Source organism: Nelumbo nucifera, chromosome 4, assembly GCF_055504915.1.
Source record: "Nelumbo nucifera cultivar China Antique chromosome 4, China Antique-T2T, whole genome shotgun sequence".
Lineage (NCBI taxonomy): Eukaryota > Viridiplantae > Streptophyta > Magnoliopsida > Proteales > Nelumbonaceae > Nelumbo > Nelumbo nucifera.
Genome location: NC_142652.1, coordinates 56,177,012 through 56,191,345, shown reverse-complemented (window position 1 = coordinate 56,191,345; position 14,334 = coordinate 56,177,012). Strand labels below are relative to the sequence as shown.

The 14,334-nt window shown below is 38.2% G+C and overlaps 1 protein-coding gene across 5 annotated transcripts in view; it reads right to left on the bottom strand.

Annotated features, from left to right (window-relative positions):
* Window positions 1-4,468: 4,468 nt before the first annotated feature.
* Window positions 4,469-14,334, bottom strand: part of VPS54 — an 85,687-nt gene continuing 75,821 nt past the window's right edge. Inside the window, exons 17-20 of one of the 5 annotated variants that reach the window (XM_088903175.1) lie at window positions 14,145-14,225; window positions 13,782-14,046; window positions 4,811-4,904; window positions 4,469-4,702 (exon numbers count right to left, since the gene is read on the bottom strand). In XM_088903175.1, the coding sequence (XP_088759301.1) occupies window positions 13,908-14,046; window positions 14,145-14,225 (220 nt within the window). In that variant the 3' untranslated portion in view covers window positions 4,469-4,702; window positions 4,811-4,904; window positions 13,782-13,907. Of the gene's footprint in view, window positions 4,703-4,742; window positions 5,385-13,781; window positions 14,047-14,144; window positions 14,226-14,334 lie in introns of those variants that run through there. The other 4 variants (XM_088903177.1, XM_088903176.1, XM_088903178.1 and 1 more) reach the window with 4 other exon arrangements.

The window sequence follows — 14,334 nt, the reverse complement described above, 5'->3', positions numbered from 1 at the left end:
GGCCCAACCTTGAATGCCACATACATGGATCATGTGTACGGGTATTGTGCAAAGAGAATGATGGCGGAATGGAAGCGAAGTGATACAATCGATCATGCATTAGGCCCACACCAATCATCTTCTTGGATGTCAGGTCATAAAGAGCATAGAAAGCAGGAAAGAACAACACATGACAATTTAGGTCTTTGGTAAGTTTACCAACAGATATAAGATTACATCGAAACCCCGGAATGAACAATACATCCTTTAATACCAGATCCGAAGACAATGCTATGTCCCTTTGTGATTAAACCGGTAACAATGTTCCATTTGGCAATTGAACCGGTTTCAGTGCTAATGCCAATGTAATAGATGTAGAAGCAAATTTAGAGTTAGCAGGAACCATGTGATTTGGGCCCCACTATCCAAAAGCCAAGAAGAAGTAGTGACTTTAGCTACAAAGTTGGCTGAGAAAGTATGTTTATCATTATTTAGTAGATCAGACAGACTGTTGATGGTGCTTAATAACTGTTGATATTGCTCATTGGATAAGCTGGAAATTGGAGAAGTTGCTTGGACCGAGCTTGTGCTAGTAGCAGATTTTTCTTGATTACCAGTGCCGTTCTTGGATGAGGAATTTGATCGATTTTCCCAATTCTGTGGATACCCAAACAATTCAAAGCAGTAATCGTTACTGTGGCCTTGTTTCTTGTAGTGATCACAGTGAATCTTGGACCTTTCTTTTCCTCCCTTCGAGTTGAATCTTGGGCCAGCCACATGAAAAGCGACGACTTGATAGTCAGACCATGTTGAGAATTTAGTGATTGATGTTTTTCCTCTTGTGATACGAGTGCATAAATCCTACTAATGCTTGATAGAGGGTACATGCTTAAAATGCTCGATCTGATGTTGTTAAATTTCTCATTCAGGCCGAGCAAGAATTGATACACTTTATCTCTTTCCTGTTCTGTAATAAAATCTTTTCTGAACTCCGCAATTGCACAGTCCACAAGTACACGATGGTCCAACAATGTAGGCTGACAATTCATCTCAAATTGCCTTGAGTTTTGAGAATTAAACAGAGACATGAAGATTTTCTTGCTTGAGTAACATGAGTTCTCGCTTGAAATGGAAAATTCTTGATGCATTTCCTTGTGAAAACCTCTCCAAATCTTTCCACATTTCTTGGGTGTTTTCAGCATAGACTATGCATGGACGTCTTTAGCTAAAGCATTGAAGATCCATGACACCACCATGAAATTACACTTCAACTAGGAGAGCAACTTTGCCTGCTTCCCCGGATCTGGCTTCTAAATCATTCCACTCATGAAACCAATCTTGTTCTTGACGCTGAGAGCATTAATCATGGCTCTTTTTCAAGTCGTATAATTATCTCCATTCAACAAATAAGAAACAAGCATTGTACCAGGGTTGTTAGAAGGATAAAGATAGAACGGTGAATTTTGATCAACAAAAGAGGGGATCAGATGAATGATGGTGAACACAGTATTTCCACTTCCATTCATGGCCATTCTTACTATTGACAAAAGAAAATACGACTCAAGAACTAGGAAGAGAACTCGAGTCAAGAATCAGAGGGTTTAGTGGGAACCTAGAGCTATGATACCATGTAAATTGGCAGTAGAGAAAATGGCAAAAGAATAATGATAATATTGCATTAAACCTCTCACATATATATACACTTATTTCAAGGAATCTGATGTGGCATTCCAGATCCTTCATCGTAACAGAGTGCAACAAATCTCATCGCAACTAACTCATTGCAACAACCGTATTCTCCTAATATAATGAGGCAAGGGCCACGAACAACGACGAAACAGATGGCCAAGTCAACCACAAAGGTAACAAACCCAAGGCAAGTCCTCATAATGGAATGTAACCTAGTTATAAGCACTGAAAAAACAACCCAATTTCAAGGGATCTTCCATAGAAATTAAAACCTTGGCTCTAATATAGTTTTGGACCACCGAGAAAGAGTGCACAGGTCCAATTCGTTGAAAAATAGGTCGACCAATATCCTCAATCAAAATTTCAGAGGGTAAATCATGCAATTGGACCCAAAGTTCAATCTCATGAAGGTTCCACTCATACTGGGGGTTACTAGGTATCCGTGGCTTGAGAATAATCCATTGGCCGTTGAGTTGCCATGGACCATTATCTCTAACATGAACAAAGTCATTCTTAAATCTAAAACGTAGTCGAAAATGACCTCTTTGGAAAGGAGCAATAAGCAACCGGTTAGGACCAAGATTTCAGAGATTATAGAGCCCTTGTTCAAGGTCAACAAACTGGTTAGTTAATCAAGGGAAGAACTAACAGATGAAAAAAAAATTGCCAATGTCAGAATGGGCTGTTCGTTCGGTTCGAACAGTCGGACAGTTCAATTCGGAAACCAGATCCCTGACTGGTTTGTTGTCTGATTCAATTTTAAAATCCTTGGAATATTCACAACATTAATGCCTGCTGGATTGTCACCATGAAGTGTGGGGTGATTTGAAACCCACCATATCGTGGTTTTACCACACAACCTAATGCCATCTTAAATTAAATGGAATTTAGTTGGAAGAGAGATGAGGCTCTGTTTTAGCCATGAATTCCACGGTGATCCAAATTCCATTTCCTGTACCAAGTATGAAATCAAATGTTTTGTTCTTTTATTTGGACGGTGAAATTGTCATCAAGTGCACGAATTATAAATTCTGTTCAATAATAGATGTGGCAATTATGAACCGTTCATCATGGGGGACATCTACATTGGTGACTTGTTCAGCCAGGCATCCGCAATATGTTCTGTACCTTTTTTGTGCATTTAGCCAACCAAGAAATGATAATAAACAATTTTATGCTACTCGTAAAATTCTTCATGCTGCAGGTAATGATGATGAAACGTGAGAAACGAGTTTAAGTCTATGAGTGGTCAGTTCTGAGAGTGCTGGACGTTAGGTTTGTAAACAGTTGACAGGGATGCAACTTTGGGTCAGATTAGCCAGGTTGCATTGGTCAGGTTGTTAGGGTTTAAAATATGAATGACAACCATGGTTTTTGAACTGCCATTGACTCGGACGGTCAGACTGTTTGGCCTGGAAACCTTCTAGGCAATTGATTCAGTTTTATCCCAAACCCAGTCCCTGACCAAAAACCGTTGAATCGGTCAATGACCCATTGAATTGGGTGGTTGAACTGTCGATCTATTGAATGGTTTTGACGTTTTTTTTTTTTTATTTTAATTATTTTAATTTTTTGTCAGAACTAGCCGTCCGTTCAAACCAGGGGGTCGAACTGTCAACCTGAAAACAGGTGACCAAAATGGTTCTGATTTCGAGTCATTTTTTAAAACATTGATGACAACAGGTTGGATTAGGACTGATCATTTCTGGCAGGCCCACATTGCCTGGCCTGAACTGTACAGAAAAACTCGGGGCCTAGACAGAATTTTCAAGTCTCAGCCTGGCCTGGGTTCACATCAAGCCTGCCCCCAATGTGGGACCGTCTTGGGCCAAGCAAATCCCAGGCGCACTCAGCACAGTCAATCCCAGAAATTATGGTATATTATGTAGTTAAGACTTCATTGGTCTCACCTCTCAAGACCCTTTGAAACTGCTTGTCCTATCCTTTGATAAAGAGTGTAGCTCTAAACCCAGATCGTTACAATTTGATTGTTTCTTTTGCAATAATTCCTTTTGCTGATGATATATAGATATGCTTAAGAGTTTGAGAAATAGAACAACTCAAACAAACCAAAATTTTGGTAACATTTTATAAGGCCTGACTTGTGTTGGATGGGGTCTGGCTTTCCATTATTCAAATCGGACTTGAACCGAGAGTTGGATTTCATCACGGCCTAATGCACCTATGCCCATTAGAAATTTCTTTGGTCCCTAGTTTGCAATTTTATTAAAATTGTAAAGTTTCCTATATCTTCAATTGGCAGCCTATTTGGTAGACAATTTTAGGAGTATTTAGTTATTCACCAATGTGTACGATTTCGTTTTTGAACATAAAATGCCACATCAGCAAAACCGTTATGTTTTGCTGACAAAATGACACCCCCTCAAGGTTGGACAACAGGTTCCATGTTCCTCTTGAAAGTTGTAGCAGACAAGCTCTTACTATTTTTTTTTTTTTTTTAACACGCAAATAGCTCTCCGATTTGGGTCTGGGAAGGAGTCCTATCCACAACAACTAATACATAAATATGGTTCAAGCTTGCTACTGGAAAGACATGATACTGAAAGGGTCCCTTTGGTTTGCGCTCGAAATCGGAATTGAAATGGTAGGGAATTGGAATCAGAATCAGAATAAACTGTAGTGGATTCATTCCCAAAGGAGGGGGAGGGAATGACCATTTCCTTAAATGAAGGAATTGCCATTTCATCAGGAATGGGAATGAGATTCCAATTCTGCCCAACCAAATGGTTGAAATTAAAATGGATGATTCCAATTCCAGTTCCAAACCCATGTTCCTATAAATCAAATGGGCCCTAACCAATCAACCAGCATCATAAAAAAAAACCTTTAATAATTTTTATCAAGATATTAGAGAGAACTGAAAAAGGAAGTGTGCACAAATCCACGTCTCCCTTCCCTCTGTCTACAATTCAATCCCTCCACACCCCAAGAACCCTCGCACGAGAAGTTGACTGCATGTTAACATCATAAGCAGAGTACTTACCCTGCCTTCTCCGGATATGTCTTCAGTTGGCTAGCAAAAAAACAAAAAATTAAAAAAAAAAAAGTCAACATTTGAAAGCTGCAAGCATGGATATCATTAAAAGTACCAACATTTGATATCTGTCTATTACAAGCCAACCTTTAATGCACCTGTATCGAACAAAAGCACCAGTGTTTCATGGTTGCTGAGTCCTGAATCTCTTGCCTAAATACATCATGGGTTGATCAGTTATCTGTATAGAATGAAAAATCCATGATTCCTAGCTAAAAATATAATAAAAGTAAAAATTTAAGATATTATGTACCAAAAAAAGATATTAATGGTTTGGTACTGGTAAACCATACTTCCAATTTGGAAACGACAAACTTTCATCAAACTAATTGCTCATGATACAATTACTGTCAACGATATATTGAGGGTTGGGACCACAAAGAAAGTAGGAGAGGGAAAAAAAGTGAAATAGAATATGTATTCAACTCGATCTACATGACCACTCTATTTCAAACTAGAGCTAAAATTTGAAGAAGCAAACAAAATGAGATCTTGAGGTCCAATTATCATAAATCGTGTATGGCTAGGTTAACATGAAAACATCCCAGCGACACCACAAAATTCCAGGGAAGGCCCAGTATTACTCATTTACTCCTGGATTTCGATATGATTATATGGGACAAATCCTTCGTCTATCCATTGTTAGGAGAAGAACAAACACCTGGGACAGTTGTCAACAATTAGTACAAGCAATCAAATATCATCTAAGCAACGACTATTAGAACACAACTCATGGATTAAATACATGCAGAATAATGTCTATTCAGAATCAGTACATAAAGGATAAACTATTGTTTTCCTTGCATGTATAATGTAGAAACATATGGCTCATTGGCTCATTTTTGAATCCAAAGAATTATGCTGGTAGCTCGGGCAGGCAAGCATGACTGCATGAGAATAAGGTTTTGGAAAGGTTAGGACTGTATCCAGCCTACCCCTTCTAAGACCCCAGATAGTTGGGCGATGGCCTTTTTTTTTAATGTGCCCAGGGATTAAAACACTGGATTGGACAAGGTAGCTAGGCTGGAGGGAAGTCAACAATTTCAGTTGTATCACAAACTATGGTTATATGAAAATTTAAATTGAACTGCAACCTTTGAGAAAGCTACAATTTAATAGTTTTTTCCCCAATTGCCAAGTTGACTTCTGGTCAGGGTTCTGAATAATGCTCAACCTTTAATGGATCTAAATAATGCTCAACCTCCAAGTGCACCTATATATTGGATCAGCATTTCATGGCTGTCTGCCGGAATCAAAAGAATATTATTATTGTAATTTATGGCTGAACGGATAGTTCTAAAGTTAATTCCTAAAACTGCTTTTTTTTTTTTTTTTTAATCTGACATGACATAATTGCAAAGAAATACTACTTGAAAGACTAAAAGTAAGCTACTTGTATCATGATGTTGGGTTAGATTATCATCCGTATGACTATCCATGTCTTGGATTTCAGGAAGTGAATGCATCCTGATTTCTAATACCAGAGTTCAGATCCATGGGAATTATTATCTCATAACATCTCAGAAGATGTGTTACATCAATCTTATAAATTGCAAATGTATGAAAATTTAGTTAAAAACTAGTTAAACATATACAAGAATTGATTCAACAGGTGTGCAGCAGGAAACAAGGCTTCATGGATTCAAAAGTTGGTAATAAGCTAAGAATTTCATTAGACCCTACCAAAATACCATGAACAGTATGCAGGAAGGAATGCATTTCTTTTTAATTTAAAATTTATCCCTTCAGCATACAGATTCATGTTTCATCTACCCCTCACTTGAAACAAGAAAAAAATAAAAAATGAAAACCTTTCTCTGGAATGGAAGAAGAAGAGGAGAGTTTGCCAAAAGTGTGTAGGGGGCGGCACCCCAGTAGCTTATATATTAAGGTGTTCAAATAAAAAGGGGATATTACAAGAATATCCCTGATTGCACATAAACAGAAATAAACACAAACAGGTCCACTAACAGCCCATTTATGGTCCATTAACAGCTCTAACCACTCTTCCCCTCAAGTTGGGCTGAATATGGGCTGAATATATCTATCATTCCCAACTTGGTACAAATATCCAAATGACGGGTACTAGAAACACTCTAAGTGAAGATGCTACCCAATTGATCCATAGAGTTTACATAAGGAATACAGACTTCACCAGCTTTGAGTTTCTCACGAATGAAATACTTGTTGTCTTCAATATGCTTTGTTCTTTCATGCATCACAGGATTGTGGACAATATTTATTGCTTCCTTATTGTCACAATACAATGACATTGGGCTGTGAACTTCAACTCCCAACTCCTTTAACATATTCTTTAACCACAAAATTTCTCCAACTCCATGTGCCATGACCCTATATTCTGCTTCTATACTTGACCTAGCAACCATTGTTTGTTTCTTTCTTCTCAGGGTTACCAAATTTCCTCCAATGAAGGTACAATAACCTATAGTAGACCTATCATCAACTGAGCTGGCACAATCTGCACCAGTGAAAACTTCTACTTTCAAGTGATCATGCTTGGAAAAAAGGATACCTTTACCAGGGAATTTTTTAAGTACTTCAAAACCTGCTTTGCCGCAGCAAGGTGAGTAGACCTAGGGGTATGCATATACTGGCTCAACACTCGAACAGCATAAGCAATGTTGGGTCTAGTCATAGATAAGTAGAACAATCTCCCAATAAGTCTCTGGAACTGCCTTACATCAGAGAGAGGCTCGCCACCTTCTCCACCAAGTTTGTGGTTACTATCAATTGGAGAGTATCTACAAGCTTGACTCCAAGCTTATCAGTGTCCTACAGAAGATCTAGGATGTACTTCCCCTGAATCCCTTACAAGCATACTAAAGATACCTTTGTCTGATCTCGCAACTTTAATTCTGAGAACGTACTTTAAAGAGCCTAGATCTTTGATATCAAATTGAGCCCCCCAAGATCTCTTTACCGTTTGTATCTCTGACTCCCAATTTCCCATAATGACAATGTTATCCACATAAACTATAAGAATGGCCACATAAATCCCTTCCCTCTTAACAGAGAGTATGATCACTCTGATACTGTCTAAAATCAACCTTCTTGTCTGCATTATTAAATCCTCCGAACCAAGCCCTTGGAGATTGCTTCAGCCTGGTGTGGGGCCTTGAACTTGAGAACACGAGTAGGCATACAATTGATAATAAATGCAACTGTCAAAATAGCATCAGCCTGGAACCTCTTAGGTACATGCATATGCAACATCAAACTTCGGGCCACTTCAAGGATATGCCTATTCTTTCTCTCAACAATACCATTCTGTTATGGGGTCCTAGGGTAGGTGCTTATGTGAATGGTACCATGCTGGGGAAAAAAATGATTTTGATAATCTCTAAAGTATTCTCAAGCATTGTTAGAATGAAATTTTTGCACTTCCACATGAAACTGTGAATACCGTTTTCTAAAAGTCTTGCATTATTTTTGGCACTTCATCTTGTGAACAAAGTAAATAAATCCAAGTGTATCTTGAGAAGTCAACAATGAAATTAATGAAGCATCTATAACCCCCTTCTGCAACAATAGTAGTAGGGCTCTACACATCAGAATTAACAACTTGAAATGGAAATTCAACAATTTTATTTTCTGAAGGAAAACTTGTTCTACAATGTTAGCTTAAAGGACATGTTGGACACTGAAGTGAAGACTCAAACACTAACTTAAATAAGGTTGGAAACAAGACTCTCAAAGATGGAAAAGGCAAATGACCCAAACGGTAGTGACACAGTAAAATTTGGGCATTCTTACAAAGACTCTCAGACTGGCTCAGGAAACTTATTGTATTGCTCGACTCTGGAGTTGCAATCTCCTCCAGAATGTATAGAGAGACCATTAACCACACGACCCTTGCCAATTGTACTCCCACAAGTCACATCCTAGAAAACAGAGAAATCACAAAAGAAGGTTACACTACAATTCAAGGATCGAGTAATGCAACTAATAGACAAAAGATTGGTAGAAAATTTGGGAACATGATATATTGAATGAAGAATAACCTCATTCTGTAAGGGCACTATGCTATGGTCAGGAATGTGGTATGTGAACTGTCAGCCAGCCTAACTTTGTCCCTACCAAAAAGTAAACGATATGCTGAAAACAAAATGGGCTTACCAGTCGTATGGTTGGTTGCCCTAGAATCAATGATCCAAGGGGTGGAGGATGAAGTAGACACATGAAATGCAGAGGCCTGGTTACCTATAGTGGACACATGTGAGGTAGGAGTGATAGAGTCTCCTCAAGTTGATAGAGAGTCCTACCATATTCTTCCAACTGATCATATAAGGTATTCAGTTACCCCTCAGGGTTATAACCTGTTGAGACACCCTCTTGAGATGAACTACCACAAACATCATTAGCTGAGTTAGAACTCTTCCCAGAATATTATTGGTTGCTTCTTCTGGAAGGAACGAAAATTCTTCAGCTTCACAACAAGATCTCAACATGTTACTTTAGTGTGTATGGGTCTGCCACAATGCGTACATCTTAACTTTATCAACTTTGTCAGTCTTCTTCATCCCAACACCACCCTTCGTATTTGCACCACTTCCCTTGGCAAGGAGCACAACTTGCTGCTCCCCCTTTGGAGGATTCATGGCTATCCTCCTACTCTCTTCAGAATGAACCAATGAATACACTTCCTAAAGTGATGGGAATTCCTTGCTCCCTAAAATCTGAACCCGAATGGTCTCATAACTGGGGTTAAGACCCACAAGGAATGCAAATACTCGCTGCTGATTTACAAGCCTTTTGTATTCCCTTGCATCTGATTCATTCTTCCGGTCAACACTTAGGTAATGATCAAGTTCCCTCCACATGGAGGTAAGAGATGAATAGTAACTTGACAGACTTTTTCCCTCTATTTACAATTGGAAGACTCAACCTGTAGCTGATAAATACGAGCATAATGCCTTTGCTCAGAAAATGTAGCCTTAGCCTGGTCCCAAATCTCCTTTGCGGTTTCAGCCCACATAAAGTTTTTCCTCAGATTTGGATGAATAGAAGTTACAAGCCAAGAATAATCAAGTAATTTTCTTGGAGCCACCTCTTTGGGTTGAGGAATATCACCAGACAAGTAGCCATGCTTTCCCGTGGACCCAACATACAGCTTAACACTTTTGGACCACTCCAAATAGTTCAGTCCATCAAGGACTGTAATAGAAATAGGGAAACTCCAGTTTTCAGACCCTAGACTGACCATATTCTGACCTTCAGTGACTTCAGATATGGCTGAATCATCAGTTGACATTGTTTATACAATAAATTTAACAGTCCTAAAGTAATTTGTACCAGGAGGAAAGGAACAACACGAACAACCACATAAATCAGGTATGTTTTCCAAATAACAGTCCACTGTAATCAGCAAGAGGGCTCCAAACTTCTTTCACAAGAAGTAGGAATCACAGTAGAGCACTTTTGAACACCCCCAAATCAGAAACAAGAGATGAACTCCACAGGTCAATCACTTCTACAGTCTTGAACTTTCAAGCAAAGTGAAGAACATCCAGCACACAGAAACACAGTACAGCTGAGTAAACAACACAGACCTGAATATAAGAGGTCCAGGAAACTTGGTTTACACTCTGCCAACAGGACCCCAGACCATACAACTATGTAGAACACAGAGAGACACCTCTCCTTTCAAACTTCCATCACAAGATACAAGGGATACACCCAAACAATGACCCTTTTGGTCCCACGACCAGAAAGGGAGAAAAAATAGAAAAGAAACTGTTACCCGACCAGTTCCTTCTCAAATCTGAAATTCTGAAGTGTTACAGTCCTTTCCAGGAAAAAAACGAGAAAAGAAAGAAGAGAAGTCCACTTGAGTACCAATCTGCTGTCAAACTTGCTCTGATACCATCTAGAATAGAAGAGAGGAAAAAAAAAGAGCAGAGAAGAGGAGAGTTTGCCAAAAGTCCCCACTAGCTTATATATTACGGTGTTCAAATAAAAAGGGGATATTACAAGAATACCCCTGATTACGCATAAACAGAATTAAACACATAAACAGGCCCACTAACACCCATTTACGGTCCATTAACAGCTCTAACAACACTTTCTTTTCCTTCGAATACCCTACAAACACCTGTATACATATAAGCAAGGTTTATGTTGACATTTCCTAATACTTCCATGATATATTTCCATTTCCATGCATACCAGCAAAAATATTAGTGGAAATGACATATCCCTAGTGAAAACTATCAAAACTATTACGGTAAATGAAATGGTATTAATAACATGACAAATTAGCAACAATATTGCGGATATGTGGAGCAGCAATATATTGCCCACTGTAGAGAGACTGGGCCGAATGGGCCCTAGCCCATTACTGTCTTTCTTATTAGTTTTTTCTTGTTATCTTTTCTTATTGGGCCTTTTCTTTATGGGCCTTTAGCTCTTGTTTATGTTTTCTAAGTATGGTAGTGCTGATGTGGACGCCTACTTAAGGGCAATCTTGTAAATTATGTAACTTAAGCAAGTCTATTAAAGGATTAGTGGGGGAAAGAGGAGATTATCGAACTCCTCTTTTCTTTTCTCCTTTCTTCTCCAATCTTCCTTCTTCTTCCTTACTTTCTTTTGCTTTAATCTAAATTATTCTGCTAATTTTATTGGTTTGAATCACATCTCCCACCTAATGGGGGTGATGACTGCTTTGAGTCAGCTCTAATTCTCTTTGGATGTAATATTAAATCTTAGTTTTTAGTTGTGTAATAGAAATATTATTTTGACCTATTAGAACCATTTGCACCTCTTGTGGGTTAAGTTTGAACTTGCTCTATCATGTGGTTTTAAATCTTAAAGTCTATGGGACAACTTTGCAATGTATTATTTTGTCTACTTAGTTTCATAGCTTCATTTAATGGTTTAGAACAAGCAAATAATTTTAAACGTGGTACCCATGCTTCTTTACATCATCTCCATATTTCCAATATGTTTCCTATATTTGGATGATTGACATTTCCATTGACGCTGACATTTTAAATATATGCATTGCTATTAACGAATTGAAGAGAATTGAATACAAAGCAACTTGTACCTGAGATGGAAGCTACTTAACATTGACTAGTCAAAACAATGGAGCAACGGTTTGGTTGCTCCATTTCAATCTGGGTGACCAGGGTTCAAATCTTGGAAACAGCCTCTGTATGTGCAGGGGTAAGACTGCATACATCTGTCTCTCCCCAGACCCCGCATTGGCAGGAGCCTTGTGCACTGGGCTGTCCTTTATATCTGATAGAATTAATAGTGTATAGGAGGACAAAAAACATGATAAATGAGGCTCAGGACAGGCTTGAGGAACTTTGAATATTCACAAGCCTTATACCTAATTGATTCTTTGGATAATTCTTTTCTTGATAACCAAAACCAGATTTGTGTTTGGACCCTCAATTCCTCAGGACCTTTCTATCGTGCTTCTTTCTCCAGGTTTTTTTCACTTCAACCCAGTTCTAGTGTTATCAGTATGGTGAGGTAATGACTAGTTTCTTTGGTTTGTCTAGCCGATGTAATGACTAGTTGGTGCCTAGGTACTGAGTAGTTGATGAAAAAAGACGTGTTCCAATTGTAAGATATTGATGTAATCTCATAAGTCCATATAAATTACAACCATCCAATAAAGGAATGACATTGAACATTTAGCTTAAAACACCCAAAAATAGGCATTTAGCTTATATTTATTATTGGAAACATAAAAGAAATTAGGTTGTGTAGACTACGATAGGGAATTACAGCCTATGTTTTTCAAGGAAAGCGTTCAACCATGACCACTCAATGTACCCTTTGTGGCAACTTTCTTCCAGCACACAACTGGAATGGGGTGGCAGTATGTGGTTCATTCAGAAATGAATCAAGCCAAACTAAACTTTGATGGGTGTAACATGCATGAATCATGGCAATTCTGGTATAGGAGAAATTTTCAGGAACAAATGTGGTATGTGGGGCAATTCTAGAAATAAGACTCGTAAGTATTGGAGATTCTACAAGAGCTGAACTGTTAGCTGTTTTGCAGGGACTGTGGCTGGGAAAAACTTTGGAATTCGGGAGTATAGTAGTGTCAGGGGACTTCAAGGTAGTAGTTGGGTGGCTAAAAATGAAACAGAAGTCAAGGAACATTGCAACATGGAATTCCATGCAGGAAATTAAACATCTGGAAAGAGAGTTGGGTGCTACTTTTTATAGGGTCTAAAGATAAACAATTATCTTGGCTGCTTTATTGGCAAAAAGAAGGGGTGAAAAGGAAACATTTGCACTGGGGAGTAACCACATGATGCATGTAAACTAACAGTTTTGGGAGTTGGGTAATAGCTAATATTAGTCTACAAAAATGGCTTATAGCCTATTATTGTACAAAATATCCTTTGATTCATATTAATAGAGTTTCTAATGTTAACAATGAAAAAAATGTAAATAGGGAATAATTGTCAAGGCTCTTTGTGCTACATGCACACAATATTCTATTATTGTACTTAATGATGCATGTAAATTAACAGTTTTGGGAGTTGGGTAGTAGCTAATATTAGTCTAACAAAAATGGCTTATAGCCTATTATTGTACATAATATTCTTTGATTCATATTAATAGAGTTTCTAATGTTAACAATGAATAATTGTCAAGGCTCTTTGTGCTACAGGCACACCATATGCCATAAGAGAGGTAATATGCCTAACAAGGGAGCCTGGAATCACCTTCAGATGGACAGGAACAGCCAAAATGGCATGGTAGACACACTAACAAGACAAAGGGCAATAGGGATCAAATGTTTTGGGGACTCACCAACAGGGAACATTAGAACTTTGTATTCTAATCAAGAACAGGGGGGTAAGAGGGGTAGAGAGTTTAGCTCCCCTATGTAACCATGGGGTGATTTAACACAGCCCATATTGTAAATATCCACTATTCTTTTCCACAAATTAATAGAATGATCCTACTGAATACAGTTATCCATTAAAAAAATAATGATCCTACTGAATACAGTTGACAGTTCAGAAATATTGAAAATTTTAGAGCATTGTTTGTATTATGCCATTACCTTGGTTCGGTTGTACAAGGCAAGTGAATCATTGAAAATCTCCAATGATTGGATGTGCTGAAAATGTTCCCTTCAACTTACGTTAGTCTTCAAACAGATGGATTGTTTGCTACTTTACATAGGCATTCATTGAGGGGCTTCAGTCCCAAATCTTTGCACCAAGAATTCATCAAGTTTCCCAAAGTTTGGCACACCATCTTGACTTGACGTATCGGAAGGCAAAGAGTGAATGCATCCAAGTATGTGTTGTACGTCACGATACAATCTAGCATAGAGATACTGTCATTTCAGTAAAAGCGGAGGCCTAGGAAAGAGAAGAATATTTAATAACTAAGCGCCAGATATGCTGGCTGAGAATTGTACCTTTGCTTTGCTTGGGGTGTGCTAACCTCCAAATGTGAAAATGCTTCGGAAATTTGTAAATGGAAGATTTGAACAACTTGCCTGGAAAAAGTACAAACTTAGTACATAACATGAAGGATGAAATAACTAAATTCAATAGACAAATTCTGTTTTGTTCTTTTCTTAACTATTCAATGCTTTTTATCAGTAT